The sequence below is a fragment of the Corvus cornix genome, chromosome 3 (genome assembly GCF_000738735.6).
Source record: "Corvus cornix cornix isolate S_Up_H32 chromosome 3, ASM73873v5, whole genome shotgun sequence".
NCBI lineage: Eukaryota > Metazoa > Chordata > Aves > Passeriformes > Corvidae > Corvus > Corvus cornix.
In genome coordinates, this window is record NC_047056.1 from 38,067,463 (window position 1) to 38,085,227 (window position 17,765).

General features: G+C 41.3%; 1 protein-coding gene across 10 annotated transcripts in view; it reads left to right on the forward strand.

The window, feature by feature from the left end:
• Positions 1-1,067: 1,067 nt before the first annotated feature.
• QKI (QKI, KH domain containing RNA binding) overlaps positions 1,068-17,765 on the forward strand; it is a 156,347-nt gene continuing 139,649 nt past the window's right edge. For 2 of the 10 annotated variants that reach the window (XM_039569236.1, XM_039569237.1), the window contains exon 1: positions 1,069-1,749. In XM_039569236.1, coding sequence (XP_039425170.1) covers positions 1,608-1,749 — 142 coding nt within the window. In that variant the 5' untranslated portion in view covers positions 1,069-1,607. Of the gene's footprint in view, positions 1,750-17,765 lie in introns of all 10 variants that reach the window. The other 8 variants (XM_039569239.1, XM_039569243.1, XM_039569240.1 and 5 more) reach the window with 5 other exon arrangements.

Consider the following 17,765-nt stretch of genomic DNA (forward strand, 5'->3'; position numbering starts at 1 on the left):
AGCAACAAGGGCGACGCACAGCCTTGCCGAGGAGGCTCGGGCGGGAAGGAGCTCAGCGGGCCGGGATACGGCCCGGGCTACCGACCGGGGCAGGCGCTGCGCAATGCCCGCCGCAGGTCGGGGGGCCGGGGGAAGGGCCGGCCGTGCCCGGCCGGGGCAGCGCCAGAGCGGACGGATCTCGACCCTCTCCGCGCTCCGCGGGGCCCGCCCGCGGCCGCCCGGTACTGGCGGGGCCCCGCAGCCGGGGTGAGCGGCTCCCGGCAGCCCCGCTTCTCCCTCCTCGCCCCCGCGCGGGGCCGGTCAGCGGCTGGCTCCCGGGGCACTGTGGCGGCTTCCCCGCGGTTCCGCGCTCCCCGCCCGCCCCCGCGGCCCCGGGACCGACCGGGAATCGCTCGTCGCGCCGTCCGCACCGCCCACCGCCCGCGCGCGCAAGCGCGGCCGCAGCCCCCGCGCGCACCTGCCCGCCCCCCGCCGCCGCCGCCGCCGCCACGCGCGACCGGGGCCGTGCGGAGCGGCGGGAGCGCGCGCGCCCCGGCGGGGCTCTCCCCGCCCCCGGGGGGGGCGCGCACGTGACCCATCCCCGCCCCGGAGGTGCCGCGACGCGACTTTGTTTGGGAGAGTTCCGTGCGCGCGCGGCAGCTGCTTCCCCCCCCGCCGCCGCCCCGGGCCCCCGGAGCGGAAGGGAGGCAAGGAGGGAGGGACGGCTGTGGCTCCGCCAAGCGGCGCTGCCGCCGCCGCCGCCGGGCAGCGGCCTCCCCGCCCCTGGTCCCGCCCCCGGCGTGTCCCACCCCCGCGGGCCCTGCCCCCTCCCCTCCTGCCGCCGCCGCCGCTGCTGCCAGCGCAGCCTGAACTGAAGCGAACTCCGGAGCGAACTGAGGAGAAGTGAGGAGGCGGCGGCGGGGCTGAGACTCACCAGCCACAGGCGGCGGCGGCAGCAGCGGCAGCGGCGGCGGCAGCGGCGGGAGGGCGGGCGGGCGGGCGGGAGGCGGAGAGGAGGAGGAGGACACGCCAGGCGCAGCGCGGCGGCAACAACAGCAGCAGCGGCGGCGGCGGCGGCAACAGCGGGGAGACACCGGCGGCGGCTCCTCGGAAGCGGCAGCCGCGCCAGCAGCGCCCGCCCGCCCCGCGCGTCCCCTCCCTCCCTCCCCCGCCGCGGAGACTGGGGGCAGCGCCGAGAGGAGAACCGGGCTCAGCGTGTGTGTGCGCGGGAGGAGGAGGAGGAGGAGGGGGGACACACCGAGGACTGCGCCGGCCGAGGGCGCACGGAGCAGGGAAGCGGCGGCGGCACCGAGAGGCGGCGGCGGCGGGTCCTCGTGCCCGGAGAGGAGGGCGCAGCCCGCACGGGGGTTTCTACCGAGTTTCCTCTTTTTTTTCCTTTTTTTTTTTTCTTTTTTTTCGGTCCCTGGGAGTCAGCGGCGGGTCTGCGTTTGTCTCCGGATTTGAATCCTCCTCCTTCTCCTCCTTCCTCGGGGAAGCTCCCCTCCCCGCCCCCTCCCCTCCCCCACCGCCTCCCTGCCCGCCCGGATCCAGCCGGGCGCCCCGTGCCGCGGTCGCGTTGCTCGGCGGAGCTGCTGCGGGCGCTCGCCGTCTCTGCGCGGGCTTGGAATATGGTTGGGGAAATGGAAACCAAGGAGAAGCCGAAGCCGAGCCCCGATTACCTGATGCAGCTGATGAACGACAAGAAGCTGATGAGCAGCCTCCCCAACTTCTGCGGGATCTTCAACCACCTCGAGAGGCTGCTGGACGAAGGTAAAAGCACTCGCCCGGCCGCCCCCTCCCCCGCCCCGCCGCCCTGCCCTGCCTCCCCCGGCCCGGGGATCCCGCTCGGCCCCCCGGCCCGGCCCGGCCGGGCGATGGGGGCGGCCCGGGGCCTGTTCCGCTCTCCCCGCTGCTCCCCGCACGCTCCCGGCCCCAGCTGGGGAGCCTAAAACAAAGGGGAAGTGCGGGCTCTCCCCTCCCTGGCCGCCGTCGCGCGGTGCCGAGGGACTCGGGGAGCGAGTGGGAGGGGAGAGGCAGCCCCGGCCGCACGGGTCCTCGAACCCCCCGGAGGGTTTTCCCCCTTATTTTTCCTTTTTTTTTTTAACCCTTTTCCGCACTATTTCCTTAAACCGGGGGAAGGGTAACTACAGCACGGAGGGAGGGAACGAGGACAGGAGCTCAGGAATGCGCTCTGGGGGAAGGCAGGGAGGAGGGGAAAGGCTGGCTGGCGGCTGGCGCTCCCCTCCCTCCATCCCTCCCTCCCGTGGCGGCGGGGGACACGGGGGTCCTGCCGGCGCCCTCGGAGCGCTCCGCCGCCCGGCCCCAGGGCCCCCGCCGGGGGGGCGGGGGGTGTTTGGTTTCGAGATTTGGCTGTTCTGGAAGCTGCTTGGACTTGAATAACTAAGGCGGAGGGGGGCTGAGCTCTTTTTTCAGCTCCAGATCTACCCCACCCCGAACTGGCCACAAACTAATTACATTTTCCTATATCGCAAGGGAAGCGAGTAAATTGTTCTCTGAGCTATCTTTACCTTTTAAAGAAACTTAACTTGAAAGACTCCTACGTGTGACTTTAGTGAAGTGGGAGAAACAAAAAGGATTACGAAATTGCCTGGTCCGCTCCTGCCAAACGTCCATCCCGGCCCCGCACCCGCTCCTGGCGCGGGGCGAGGCCCCCCAACCCCCCAATTTTTCGCTAAATAACTTTGTTTAAGGCTAAGCTTTCACAAATAAATAATCACATTTTAGAAATTAAAAAGAAAAGTACGAGCTGGGAAGTTACGGTGTCCCATATGTTTTCCCACTACAGTAACAGACCCACTGTGTATTAAAAATTAGGTGAAACGCTTGTTCTTAGTATTTTAAATTCGCCTTATAGTCGGGTTCACAGGTTTGTTTTTTCTTGTCAGAGGCATTTCCTTTCCTTCCAATTTAAACCTAGGCTTTCTGGAGAGTTAGACCTGTTTGTTTAATAGTATTTGATAGCTTAGTAGAATATGATATGACCATAAATTATTTATACAGTTTCACCTTGTTGGGATTCTTAGTATGAAGTACTGATTTTCGAGATTTTGAGTTGGGGTTCTTGTTTGCGGATGTATTCCACCTCACTAAAAGAAGTTTGGGAAGTTGTTGACCTCGGAAGATGAAAGAACTGGTTATATTTGGTAGAACAACTCCCCGCCCTCTGCCAAGACTGTAAAAATGAGATAGCGACTGTAGTACGACACAAAAATAGCATGTTGAGAAAATGCTACCTTCGGAAATAAGTGATAGAGGAGTTTAAAAAACCCCAAACAAAGGGTGAAGAATACTGAAATATGGATTGTGGGAAGCATTATAGTAGGACCATCTGTTTTTATTTTCAAGACACTTGGAGGAGTTTGAATTTACATTGGAGCAAATATGGACATGAAAAGCAAAACTATTTAAAACTTACGTTCTTGGTCACCACAGTGAACAACCTCTTCAGAGTTGGTAGATTTACAATAAACATCAAGAAGAAACTTGACTGAGAAGACTCCTTTATAGCACAAATGAGCCTTTCAGAGGCTTGATAATGGATTTTTAAATTCCTGAATCTCTTCAATGTAATGTATTTGGCCAGAGGAGGCCTGAAGCTGGTTTTTTATTTTCAGAGAACAAAAGGAAGAAAAACATTTTCCGATGTGAAAAGGACACTGAAAAAGGAATGCCTGAAATACATCTTGTCATATATTTTGAAATACTGAAAACTCTGGAAGTCTGTTTCCAAAGTATTGGAGTTCCAAAACGAGGGCTCTTGAGACACTTGCTGAAAAAGTTTAAGAACTGTGTTGGAACTATTCTTTACACTCTTCTTCAAAAGAAAAGCAAATAAAGTACTCTCTGTGTTCCTAAATGGTCTCTGGAAGAAGCCTGCTATCCCTTTAAGCTTTTCTGCTTTTCCTGTTTACGTTGGCAATTGGGTGGAAGTATTGTGGAGGCAGAAAACTTTTTGGAATGTTGAAAAAAATGTTTCATGCAAATCTAGTAAATTGCTTGAAGACTTCAAAATTTGAACACTAAGGGGCGCCAGTTATTTTTTTTTCTGAGGCGTAATTCCGCGAGCACCGAGTATTGACTCGGGCAGTAAAATTATCAAATCGACGGCAAAGAATGACAAAATACTTGTGGATTTGTGCAGGTATCTGTATTTTCATGGACTTCCATGTATTGTATGCTTCCAGGCAGTATTACATAGGTGGAATCGGCAGTAGCAATGAACAGCCGAGGAGTTCGAATAACTGTTTTGCTGTAAAACACCTATCGTGGTTACCAGTGGGGGCTGTGTTAAATGTCTTGAACTCTATGCTCCACTGACATCCTCCAGCAGAGGAGTTTAGTAATAGCGAATTACAGGTTTGCTAGAAAAATCTGCAGGATTTAATTTGCTTAACTTAAAAGTGTATTATTTCATAGTTTCATCAGTTGTTTCCTGGCACCCTTGAGAATACCAAGTATATGGGGCAAGTGTGTGTGTATATATAGGTATATATAATCTAAAAATAAAGTTACGGGGTTCACATTCCCTCTTTGCCTCCTCCACCCTGTCATTTGATTTGCTTCTTCTAGTTTGTTGTTTTGTGCTTTAGGTAGGTGGGGTTTTTTTCTTTAGTTACTATACAACCATTTTCCTGAAGGTTTTGTTTATGCTTGAGAAGAATAATATTATGATCAGCCATTGTTTTTTATTTTGTGTGCTGATCAAAATGAAGAAATAAAGTCACAGCCCTAAGAATTCAAACAAATAAAAGATGGGATTGCTTTCCCTACTGGAATGCTAGGGTGGGTTTTTTTATTATTATTTATTTATTGTTACATGCCATGTCAGTATTTAAAAACAGAGCTCAAAGGGGCTTCTGTTGTGATGACTTCTTGTAACTGTGTGCAACAAGAGATAGAAAGGGACCTGTGAAGGTGAACAGTACATCTAATCCGGTTAGGTTACAGAATATACATCTGCTTTTTTGGGGGGCATTTCTACGCTGTGTGTATTATCCAAAACATGTTTTCCTGTCTGAACTCTATCCTACTTTTTGATCTTTGAAAATTTTAGTGCTTAACTTAGTAGATGGTCTCTGTCTTGCACCATTTTGTTTTTGAAGATTAGCTTAAATGTAAGAAGTGTATTGGGAAACCTTTTTTTTTTTTTAATAAAAACTACTGTCATAAAATGTGAAAGTCACAGTTTTGTTTATGTTACGGTTATTTTTCCATATGCGTGCTTTTAACTTCTTATGTGTAAATAAGGCTTCTGTGGATTAACAAGGATGTTTAAAGAGCACATCATAATAACTAGGAAGCTGAATTGTTTTTATCAGACTAGTGCAAACCTGTGGGAAGAGAGGGTTCTTCCTGAATGTGGAATAGGCTGTATTTCCTGTAATTGTTTGCACCATCAAATGTGACCTGATTTTTTTTTTGATTTTTTTTTTTTTCTGCTTAAGCTTCTGAGATACTAACTTTTATGATCTTAACCTAGATTGTTTTTTTTTCTGACAACTTGTATATTTTAATAATCCTCTTTGTGGACAGTGAATAGAGTTGTACTAATTTTCTTGCACTATTTTTAAAAACTAAATTGGACATTTCAAAGTCCTCAGTAGCACGCTGACAGATTGAATTTAATGAGGTACTTCAGTTGTGTCCTTTCAGGAGGCTGTGAACAAATGTGCCTGCACTATTAACTGAGATCTGAGTAGTCTTAATTTTTAAATTTACATTTTGTTTTCTTGAACCTGTAAGTGGTTAGACTCTTGCACCTGATCGGACTGTACACAGATCAGATCTGTGGTCTGAACTGTTTTCAAAAAGAGATTGAGGCGGACTTTATGAAGAATTCATTTTGCCTTGGTAACCTATACCTCAAAAACTTACATCTTCCCTTCAAAACTGCGTTGAAGGTGACTTAAAAGCATGTCTACGTTTAAATGTAAATTAAACCATGCATCTACCTATTGGAGGTAAATTTAATTTTGTGTCAAATAGGCTGCCTCTTTTTTGTCTACCAGGTGTAGTAAACCTAGTGTAAAAACATCTAAGTAGACAATATGAGGTTCATTTTTTCTTGAATTTTGTGCTCTCTGTTTAATTTGCTCACTGAGAAAAGTGCATGTGAACTTGGAGGGCCCAGTGCTCAAGAGTGCAGTTTTTGTGTCAGTCCAGTTCTATGAGCCAAAACGTCTGCTTGAAGTAAGGCTGAAGAACTGTGTTCTGGTGTTGTAAATGAATTCTCTCTGAGAAGTTATCTAGTTACTTTTGTACATGACCTTATTGTTTGTGATTATGTAAATGTAGCTTAGCTAGGGTTTTGCTGACTTGTCAGATTTGATGGAGGGGCACTGGCCACATTAGCATGTCAGTTTTTTCAGTTGTATCAGGTCTTGCAATAAGCCTCCATTATTTCATTTAAAATGTGCTTCTTTATGCAATATTCAGGAATGAATATTCTTTGGGATAAAGTTGTTATGAAAGGTGTTTGCCGAGAGAGTCTCAGACTAATTTTTAAACTTGGTGTATTAATGTTAAAATTGTCAAAACAGCATGCCACAAGAGCATTGAGTATTGTTTGTGTGCTGTTTATCATTAGTACTCTTTTGAATTTGGTTCTTTAATAATCTCTAAAATTTAATGGTCTGAGGTGTTTTTCTGATTTATGAATGTGTTGTAATAACAAGATTGTAATGCTTCTAGAACTTGAATTCAAAAACCTTGTGAGAGCTATTTTGGGGTGAGGGTGTTTGGTTATTTTTTGGCGGAGGGGGGGAGTGGGTTTAATACCTTGGCACAGCCTCTTATAACATCAAACCAAAAGCTCCATTGCACTTAAGAAATAAGTGTGGCGGGTTTTTTTTTTGGCTTGTGGAAAATATTTAAAACGGCAACAGTTCAGTTCTTTTTAAAATACGTTATTTTTGGAGCTGTATCTGCAGCATTTATAGGATTGCAGTCACCTGGCTTGTAACTAAAAAAAGGGTATTTTTTTAACTGATAACAAGTTTTAAGTTAGTAAAACAGTTATTTTAAGCTCATGCTTTGAAACCTTACAAATAATTGCTTGTTAAAATATCTGTCTTAGGGTGTTTGTTTTTTTTTAAATAAGAAGAGCCACAGTAGACTTAGTTCTATGCAGGAGGTGCTGACTTGTTAAACTGGAAGAGGCCTGTTCGAATTTACTGTTTTTGTTTAGTGCTACTTGTTCATTAAGGTTGGAATTGAGTTGCATTTTCCTCCTCTGAAATTGAATGCAGTAATTTCAAAAATAACTGGTGTCATACAAAAATCTCTTGCTATGGTTAGAAAAACTGACCAAGTGCCGATTACTTTAGGGAGTGGCATGGCACGCAGCGCTTTCGTAATGCACAAGGGGAAGAACTGGAGGTGTATTGGTTAATGTTGTAGTAAAAGGGGAAAAAAAACCCCTAAACCAACCACGACCAATTGAGAAAAACTCTACAGATTTTAAGAGAGCGCTTAGGATGTCCTGATTATGAAAATGAAGTTTACGTGCATCAAAAGATGGAAAGAAATTACTTACGTTTGATGGGTGCTGTGGGTGTGAAGAGAAGGCTAGTCATGAAGTGGATGGTGAGTTTTGTGGGTTAGTAATGTTTTTGACTAGGTTATCTGTTTCAGTCATTCTTAGACTAAAACTTTTTTTCCTCTTGAGTACACTATACAATGCCAGGACAGGAATGGGATGCTTACAATGATTTGAGTTGTGTAGACTTTGTTAGAAAAGCAAGTACATTTGAATTGTTTTTAATTGCTGTCTGTAACAGTAAAGTGTTCTCCATTTTTGAGAATGCACACTGATGCAGGTATCCTATTAATTAGATGTATTATTAGACACTGATCTGGTATATTTCTGTGGCTGACAGGATAGACCTGTGTTAATTATCAGACCATCCTGACAGCTCAGGCTGATTGAAGTACAGCAGGAGTCTGCCATGGAAACTGATGGTTTATATTTGACTGCTTATATGGAATGTTGGGGGGGGCGGGAGAGGGGGGAGATGGGGGAAATGCCTTGCCAGGAAAGCTGTGAACTAATGAAATGACCTCACTCGCTGACCCTTGTCTTTATTGAAACATAACTCACAACTTCTCATTTGTGCTGTGTGAATTTTTCTGTATTGATTTTAGTCAGAATGCGAACTATGAAGATCTTCTGTTGATTTTGACATTTTACAGAAATTTAATAACCCAGTGCTTAGAAAACTAGTAAGAACAATAAAACTGCCAGTGTTTTTAATCTCACTATGCAGTTGGTTATGTCAGTAGAAGTGCCACACAAGCTGCACCTGTGGCTTGCTAACAGGAGGATCGGTGCTTGTGAGGTACATCGAAACTACTGTTTGAATCCTGAAACAGCTAATACGTGTAATGTTTATGGTCTGAATTATATACCTTTGCTTTGCTAAGACAAAGAGTGGGGTTGCTGAAAGTTAGGCAACGTTACATTTTTACTTTTGACTTCAGAAAATACCCTGTGTAACCCTGTACAATGCAGTCAAAGTAATGTCCAGGTTTGTGTTTCTTTTGGTTGTTTTTCTTGGAAACATTTCATGGAAGTGGAGTTAGCTTTTTAATAGCAGAGCTTAGATTTTTTGAGACAATTTATGCACGAATGAACAAAACAGCTGTGACAACCCTAAAGAGAAATAATATCTGGCTTCATTAGCAGAGGTGCTCCTCCACTTTGTTATTCTTGCTTCCATTAGAAAGTATCTTTCGCAGGCTAGCTGCGTGTCTGAGAACAAGACAGCACAAGTTAAAGTGGAGTTGTGTTACTTAAACCTCTGTTGTCTCAGTTTGGCACTTGAAGTTGCAACTTTTGTGATCTCTGCAGTTATTTTAGCAGGTGTCAGTGGTGGGAATGAGTGTGGTAATGCTAATGGGATTTTTTATTTATTTTATTCTCATGGTTTGAAATAGTGTAGAAATTGAAAATACATTTTCAGTTACTTTTCATTTGAGAATTGATCTTTTTTTTGTACTTGGTGTCAAATAGTAAATTTTGTTTTTCAGTTCAGTGCAAAAAATTTTTCTTTTGAAGGGGAATGGCAGTAGGTAGCTGTTGATGTGTTTTAATGTTTTTGGTGGTGCATAGTTGAGTAGCACCCTGGAAGTCAATTTTTTTAATTGCTTTAAAAAATATTTTTGACTGTTTTGCATCTGCACTTGGATCCTTTTGCTTTGCTCCATTCTGTAGTTTGAGGGATTTTCTGTGTTTCCAGTACCAGAGCGAGGTTTTGATACTTTGCATTGTAATTGCAGTGCTGCAGGAAGTGCCCATGTGGGAAGGTGCTCAGGATACCCGTTTTTAGAAGGGATAAACCATGAAGCACTTTGCGTGATAACTCACTGAAATCTGAGGGTATTAACAGCTGGAACAGTTAACACTTCAGTGGTGTATAACCTTATAAATGTTGGTGTGTCTTTAAGACTTGATTTGAAAAGTAAAAACATCCCGGCATGATAAGCAATTAAAATCTTGTTACTTTGCTGGGAAGTTACTTCTACGTAATCTAGGGAGTAATGCATCAGAATGGCTGCTGATGTCAGTGCAGAGACAGGGGAAGATAATACAGTACTTTATACCCTTATCTGGTGGATCAGTTTCTGGCTTAAAAGGTCAGCTGATATTCTGTACTGGTCAGGGGTTTTTTTGAGTTTGTTTTTGTGTGGTGCTGGCTTTCTTTTCAGATGGCTCAGAGCTGTGATCTCACTCCCCATATGTGATCTCAGAGTAGTTGTGTTGGCACAGTGGCTGAGGTGGCTCGATAGTGACGATGTAGAGCAGTGCCGTGGGGAGGGAACTGCATTTGCTTGAACATTTACTTAAAAGTCTGAAGCTCCCGATTGATGTCCACTGATTGTGGATCTGGTCCATTCAGAATTTTAAGGATGTGCTTATTTGCAGACTAGCTGACACTAGATGGAAGTCAGACTTTGCTGAATTCTTTAAATCCTTTAGCTGTTGAAATAATGAACCTTCTTGGTATTTTTTTTCTAATTCTGATTAAAGAACTGATTTAGAAATCTCTGTAACCATTAGCTGGTCAAACTGTCCTTTCCTAGCTACGGTATATTCTTTTCATTAATGTGTAGGAGATGGCAGGTGCCTGAAATTTTAAAAAGTAAGCAACAGATCTGCTAGCACAAGTATTAATACGAACTTAATGTTCTGGTTCATGTGTTTAAATGGCAGCTAAACCAAAGCATTCAGCTCATGTTGCATAATGCTTCCATTTATTTATCAGACTTCAAAGCAGTAGCAAATCAGTTAATATTCTTCTCAATGCAGCTTAATCTAATAACCTGCAAATAATTATATTAAAAGTTGATGCATAATTTTCAACTTTTAGATGCAGAGCAAGCCAAATCCACTTCTCTTTGCTGTGAATATCTTAGGTTTCTGTGCAGGAACAGGGAGGAGGAGAACACAAGAAGACAATGCTCTGACCCGATGCTGTTTGCTTTTGAGCGGTATTGCTGATCATACTGCTTTTAGTTAGTTTCGGTTTGTCTCAATTTGAAGGAGCATGAGCTGCACCCCTCCAGCATAAAGCAACATGGACAGTTTCTCAGAAAGTTGTCTCAGTCATCAACCCCCGCCCAAACTTACAAAATAACTTTGCCTAAATACTACATGTACAATCTGTTGTCAGGCGTGTTCTCGTAACAGTTGGTTTGTGTGCTAAAGTTGAAGGTTAAAATGCTGTAATAGGCCCAGCTGTCTTGTTTAAAGTGTGATGTTTTTGCTGTGAAGATTGGCTGTGCAGTGAGAAAGTGGTGTGTGTGTTAGACGTTGGTAGAGACAAGTTGTTGATAGTTCTTTAATTGCTTAAATATCTTATCATCTATAAAGATAAGTATAGTCAGAGAGGCTCGTATACAGTCAGTTTACAAGGGAATTACTGCTGCTTTAAATCACTGGAGGCTTTTATGGAAATCTGATACTGCCTCTGAATCAACCTGAAGCAGGACTCGTTATGCACATTCTTTTGTTCCCACTTTTCATGTAGTTATGTCAACTTTGTGCTCAAATAGACTTGAACAAAATCTGAGCACAGATGATGTGGTAGGGATCAGAAATGAATTCTAACCAAGGTTCTATCAGGAAGATTGATTATATGTGTATTAAAACATCTTCAGAGGGAGAATGATACTTTAGTATCTCAGGTATAAAATCAGTGACTGTAATTGTGTACAGAAGGGAATTATATTTGGCTGTTTTAATAACATGTTTAGAGAGATTTGAGTCATATTTTGAAATTTCTTGCAGTGGTTTTGTGTTCATTCTGTGGATAAATTTTGTGACAAGACTAGCACAGTTCTTTATATTAAAAAAAAAAAAACCAACCAAACAAAAAAAAAAAAAAAAAAAACAAACCCAGAGAAAACATTACCTAAAGATCAAATCCACCTTCGGAGGGAAAAAAAGAACAACTGGTTTTTTTGAGAAAAGCTTTTTAAGGTTACAAACTTCAAAAACTTTTTTAGGGACCTGTGGCATTTAAGATACATACTGACATTTTGAGGGGGAGGAGGGGGAAAACATCTCGATATCATCTTAATTATAGGGTTAATTGAGGTTAAATTCTGTATGTATCCAGGTATTTCCAACTTCGAATAATTCAGGTGTAGCTTCCAGGGAAGGAAGGGACTGTGTGGAAGCTTTGTCTATAGGTGATGGGGTACATAAACTTAGTGTCTATTGATTTAGTAACTGTATCTTATTCATAACTGTTCATGAGGAATCATGTTGGTTCCAAATGGGAGGTTTAATGCACACTGAGGGCACTTGGTAGTGCTGAATTTTAATACTGTTAAGTGTCTTCAGCAAGGTATTCTTGCGTCAGCCTCGGATTAACATAGGATGAATAACAGAGCAATTCATCAGCTAGGCAGCTCTGAAGAGTGTCAGCAAGAAAGCTGACGATGATGAATTGGAGAGAAATGGATGCTGCAGTAGATGGCTGCTCCATTCAGCGCTGGGGTGTTGAGGGATGGCAGTTGGTATTTAGGTGTACGCTGAGTAATTAAGTGAGGAGGGACCGAACGCTTTTGCTCAGCTGAAGAGAGAAGAAAAAGAAACGTGTCCCTTCTGCAGTCCAAAAAGGTTATGAAATTCAACAGCTTAAAATGACAGATGGATAACCACTTTTTTAATTCATTGAAAAAGATTACATCAGTCTTTATTATTGATAAATGTGAGTTATGTTTTGAAGACAGACTTGTGAACTTCCCTTCATCTTTGCAGGCTCAGCAACCTTATATGGCATCAAAAATTTGCATAAATTAATTTTGAGGCAGATTTAGTTTATTCTGGACTTAATTTTCCTTCACGTTCTGTGTTAGCCTGTCTTAGAGCTGACGGCTTTCAGTTACTTTGTTACTTCAATTACTGGTTACTTTCAGTTTTAATTTTTAATTTTTTCCGTTTCAGGATAAAGAAAATAGTTGGGATTTGGAGGGGGGATTTTCTTCCATCAGCCTAATAGCATGACTAAGTGGTTTTTGTCATGTGCACAGGTCTTTCTAATCCCATTTGGTATGGTTTGTAACAGAATTGTTTTTGACTGCTTTTTGTTACATTGTTGAACACTTGATACATGGAGAACGGTTTAAAGTAATAATATTCAAGTCTTCTACTTTATTCGGGCTCCTCATATGGATTTTTTTCTGACTGCTGATTGACTTTAGGTTACTAAACCGGTATGTACAGGCTTTTGGAGCCCTGAGCACAATTCAGTACTGAAATCTGTATCAAAGAAACATTTCAGTATGTTGTATAGCAGTCATAACTAGTATAGCGTAATGGTATTTTATAGTATAAATCGTTGCACAGATTAAACTACATTTCTAGTATGCTTTTCTGGATTTAGCATCTGGGCTGCTGAAAGTTTTGAGGAGTTGTTAATAACTAAAATGTATTCATGAATAATCGGAAGTATATTGTGATGTCTCCTTCTTCAAACTTTTATTTTGTGCTCTTAGTTTTAAATTTCAGATAAAAGATGGGATACTAATAAAGCACTAACATTTAAGGAACTTTTTTTCTTAGTCTAGTCATGAGTGAGTGGTTTCTCATAGGATGTAATACAGCTGAAGCACAACTTAACCTGCTATAAGCTTTTATCTTTTCCCACACCCTCCCCTACCATGGAAAGTTGGGACTTCTTTTCCCTCCATGGAAAGTGAAGGAATTGCTAAATATTGCTAGGAATGAAACCTGGATAATCTCCAGGCTGTTGAGCTAATTAATGAAACTTAATGCCACAAATATGAGTGCAATAGTATGCAACTATCGATGTTGGTATAATGAAAAAATTAACAGAAAGGACACAGTACATTTTAAAAACATGTTACTGTGTAAGTACCTGCAAAAATTGTATTGTATGTTAGTTTTGAAACTGCTGCATTAAACAGATTATTATATGAAAGGAACAGAAAAATCAGAATGTATTTCCTTGAGATTTGACATGTCTTTTTTGCTCAGGAAGTGTTACTAATTTACAAAAATAATACGACAATTTACTTAGCCTTCAAATGTTCTGAGATTATGCATTACACGTATGAGAGATGGAGATTTTTATATTGAAGTTAATGTTTGTTCAATCTAATCAAGATTTCCTCTGCATGTAGTGTCTTTTTCCAATGCAACCTATGCTATTTTTTCTCATGCTTGTCACACTGAGCCACTCCAGCCATTCCTTGCCCATACCTGTTCTGACATAGAAAAGAATTACAAAGCCAGGTGTATTTATTTTGCAGCACCATCAGCGAAACTGTAGTGTAGTCACTGGCACAAAAAGTAACATCAAACAGATTTTTTTTTTTTCCTGAACTGAAGGGGTTGTATTTGGAAATTGCATGGAAACAAAATAGTCTTTGATATGAGACCTTTGAGACCACTTTCTCTCTGAAGTAGACAGCATCTTTTTTTGTTAGCAAAGTTAGTGGAGTTAAGTGAAAAACAGTATGAGTTACCAGAATGGTGTTTTTCAATCTACTGTTTGCAGACTCACTGCATATGAAGAGTTGCTGCAGATAACAGAGAAAAAGGAAGTCTGTTATAGGGAGATTTAAATAGGCTACACTGGGCTTTCACCTTTTTTGGCAACTTTTTGTTGTTATGTAAGTGAAAAAAGTTGAAGACCACTGATGTAAGGGCATTTCCATTATAGTAATTGTCCTTGGCTGTGGACTGAAATAAAAATTTGAAACAAGAAACTTCAAGAAGATCACAAAATAAAATAGTGTTCACCATTATGTGTATTGAAACTTGTTTCACCTATCAGCCTTTATTCTTACTTTAAGACTTCCTGATGTTATATATTTACTGAGCTAGTGAGCATGATGATGTTTTTCCCAGATGAGATGTAGAGAATCTAATTATAGTAATCTATAGAGTCCAGTTTGCAACATTGGAGCTCCAAAATATTAAGATGTTAATTGCCAAAAGTACGTATAAGAGATGTAACCTACTAAATTCAAATAGGTATGCTATTATTATAGAATAATTTCAGTAGTAAACTGTCTTTAGGGCATCTGAACCTTTCAATTTAAATTCCATTAAAGTAGCCACACTATTGTAATTTGTGGACAAGGATATTAAAGCCAGTTTCAGATGCTCAAGTACCTTTAGCTGTAAACATTTCAATAAATGTTTCAGGTTGTTTCTCGCCCCCCTCCCTCCCCAACTTTTTCCCCACAATAGACAGCTTTATGAGCTGATAGAACCTGTTGTTCAGTGTTAGTGATAAATGAGCTTGGGAAAAAAAGAACTTACAGAAGAGGTTGTAACATGTTTAATACATACTAGTCAAGGTATAGATCATGCTAATGTAATAAGTGTGTTCTTTAAATCAATCCTGAATATAAGTGCTTAATTTGTAAGATCTTTTCTGGTGGATTGAAGAGATAGATGGAACTAATATAATTGAAATCTATGCTGTGTTAGAAGCCTGTAAAAAGCTAAAAAATTACGTGAATTAAACTTAGCATTCTGTTTCAATATTGGATGTTTAATTTCTGTGGTGGCTTGCACTTTTTCAACTTGTTAAGTTTGTTCCTAAAAGAGGCTGTTCTTCAGTCAGTTTGTTTGTCAGCTGAAGAGAAAATTGATGATTCTGTAGCTACTCCATAAAAACTTAGATTATCTTCAACATTTTAATTATGCAAGTAGCAGAGATCTTGGCTACCAGACTGTTAAAATAAATATTAGTTTTGTTTTAATATTCTCTGTCTGTTTCTACCATGTGTGTATATAGACATGAGTACAGTCTATCTCCTGTGCTCTCTCCCTTCCCCCCTCTCTTTTGTGATAGTGGTGCTTGTTAATACCTCTCCCTTATAGTAGTAGGAAGTGCTTAGTGAGTAATAAATGTCTCTATGGGCAAAATTTAATATCATTAGAATTACTTATTTTTTCTAATGGAATTAAAAGTAATACATCAGGTTGCTGTAGTGTAAAGCCAAAGGGGTGGAGGGGAGAATCTACTGAACTTCGATGAACTAAAATGTTCTCTTTGTGAATGAAGAACATGTACATTAGAAACTTCAGCATTGTAAATCTTTAATTTTAAGTGTGTTTGTTAAAAATAAAACTATCTGGTTTTAATAAGTAATGTAAATAGATTTTTATATTTGACAGGAAGCAAAATGAATATTTGCATTTCTTAAAATGCAGCATTGAAATTTACTTATGGAACATGGTGGATATAATAATGCAAACTTGCACATGGAATTTTTTTTTTTTGTGCTGGTTGTTGCCTGTTGTCTGATATCTGTTGGCGTCTTGCAGAGCATCTTCTTTTATAATAAAACGCGTTTTAGTTAATTCTCCAGATTATGACAAAACAGTAGTCCTTCTTTCATTATAGCTTCAGTTAGAAAAGCTCCAATCTCAACTTCTGCTGTAATGGCAAGAGGTAAACACTGATGCTGCATTATCTTATCTAGTTGATAATTTCATCGAATGGTCCCGGAACTTGTTGTGCCAACTGTTGAATGTACTGGGCTGTGAAATAATCGGAACTTCAGCTTGCAAATACCAAGCTATTGTTTTCAGTAAAGTTGAGTTGAAATCTGCTTTCTATGCTGCATTGCAGTGGAAACCAAATAGTTACAGTGTGACAAGATGCCATTTTTTATTGCCAAAAGAGAGTTTCTGGTATTATTCTGCAATGTGAACAAATGTTTGCTAGTTTTTGTTGCAATTTAAGTTAATTTGCAGACAAATAGGCCTAATGAGCCTTTGGTTGTTTAATTTTGAATTTTAGAGTTCATGTTCAACAAATGGCTTGTCAGGTAATTTCTCCAGTTTACAGTGCTGCTAATGCCATGCAATATCTGCTTTTTATTAGTCCCTGAAGTCTAGATGGCACTTTCATTTCATTTCATGGGACCCATCTGGTGCAGTGCAAAACATCTCAGTTGTGCAAGGTTTAGTAATTGTTTGTATGTGCCCATAATTTACTTCATTTTTAAACTTCTGACAGCTAGGTATCAGAGATTTGTGGTTTAATGTATTTTTCTTGCGTTTTCTAAAGGTGTGTAGGAGTTAACCAGAACAACATTCTTTTGAATGTTATCTTCACTTAATGTGGCCACATAAAGTGAAATGACTTAAGAAGATAGATTGACTATTCAGGTACATCAGCTTTGTATGAGATACTATTTGTTTATCTGATAACAAAATATTTTTGAAAACTAGTGGACATGGTGAAAAATTCACCTTTTGAAGTACTGCATTAGTTAAGATAGCAGAGTAAAACTTAAATTACCTAATGTGTGAAATTGTCATGCTGTGCATATAGATTGGTTACCTCTAATACAATTTGATTACCTTTCAGTGTGACCAGTACAGCTGTTTCACATGCTAAAATGACATTCTTATGCTACTTTTCTTGTTGAATGCTAAAGGTTAATATTTTTAATTGCTTATTACATATTATCTTTCCTTGTTTTACTGTAATTTAAAGTCTTTTATTCAATGAAGCCCAAACCAATATGAATTTAACTCTCATGCTGCGTAAAGATTTGGTATGTGGCTTTCACTTAGCTCTTACTCCTGTTGGTAGCTATGGCTTTGCTGCTCTGTCCTTTCAGTAGTATATTTTTGTTTTTAAGGTACAAATTTTGTATTACATCTCGCTTAGCTCAGGTAGTACTACAAAAAGGAAGCAAAGTGAAGAAGATAGGGCCTTTCCTTTTAGTTATCAGAGGAGGACCTTAAAACACATAGCATAGCGAGCATAAGTATTTTTTTTTTTCTGAGTATTTTTCAGGATTGTCCAAAAACTTTTAAGAAAAAATGTATCATATGGAGGTGGGAAAAATCAGTGGAAATCTGTGAACAAAGTGTGTGGGAAAGAAAGGGACGCTTTGAAAGGGACACTATGAAAAAAAATGTATATTAAAAAAATTCATGTGGAGTGCTTCCTCCAAAATGTATTTTAGTAAGGAGTGCAAGGTGTATGTGAAGGTGTAGGCAGTATGAGGATGGATTTCATTCTCAGAAATGTTTTGAGTAATGCAAGTAGGCAAGTTTAATGTCAACATACTTGTTTTTAAACCGCTGACTTTTAGAATCACTTAACACAGGAGCTGTAATGGTGGCTTTTACTGAAAAAGTTGAACTACAGGTACCACCTGTGAAGAAGTTCTTCTGAGGTATACCTGCTGCTAGGGCTTTTTCAGGTGAGTGATAGGTCCTTGCATTGCATTGGAGATGCTAATGTCTGAATGGATGTGAT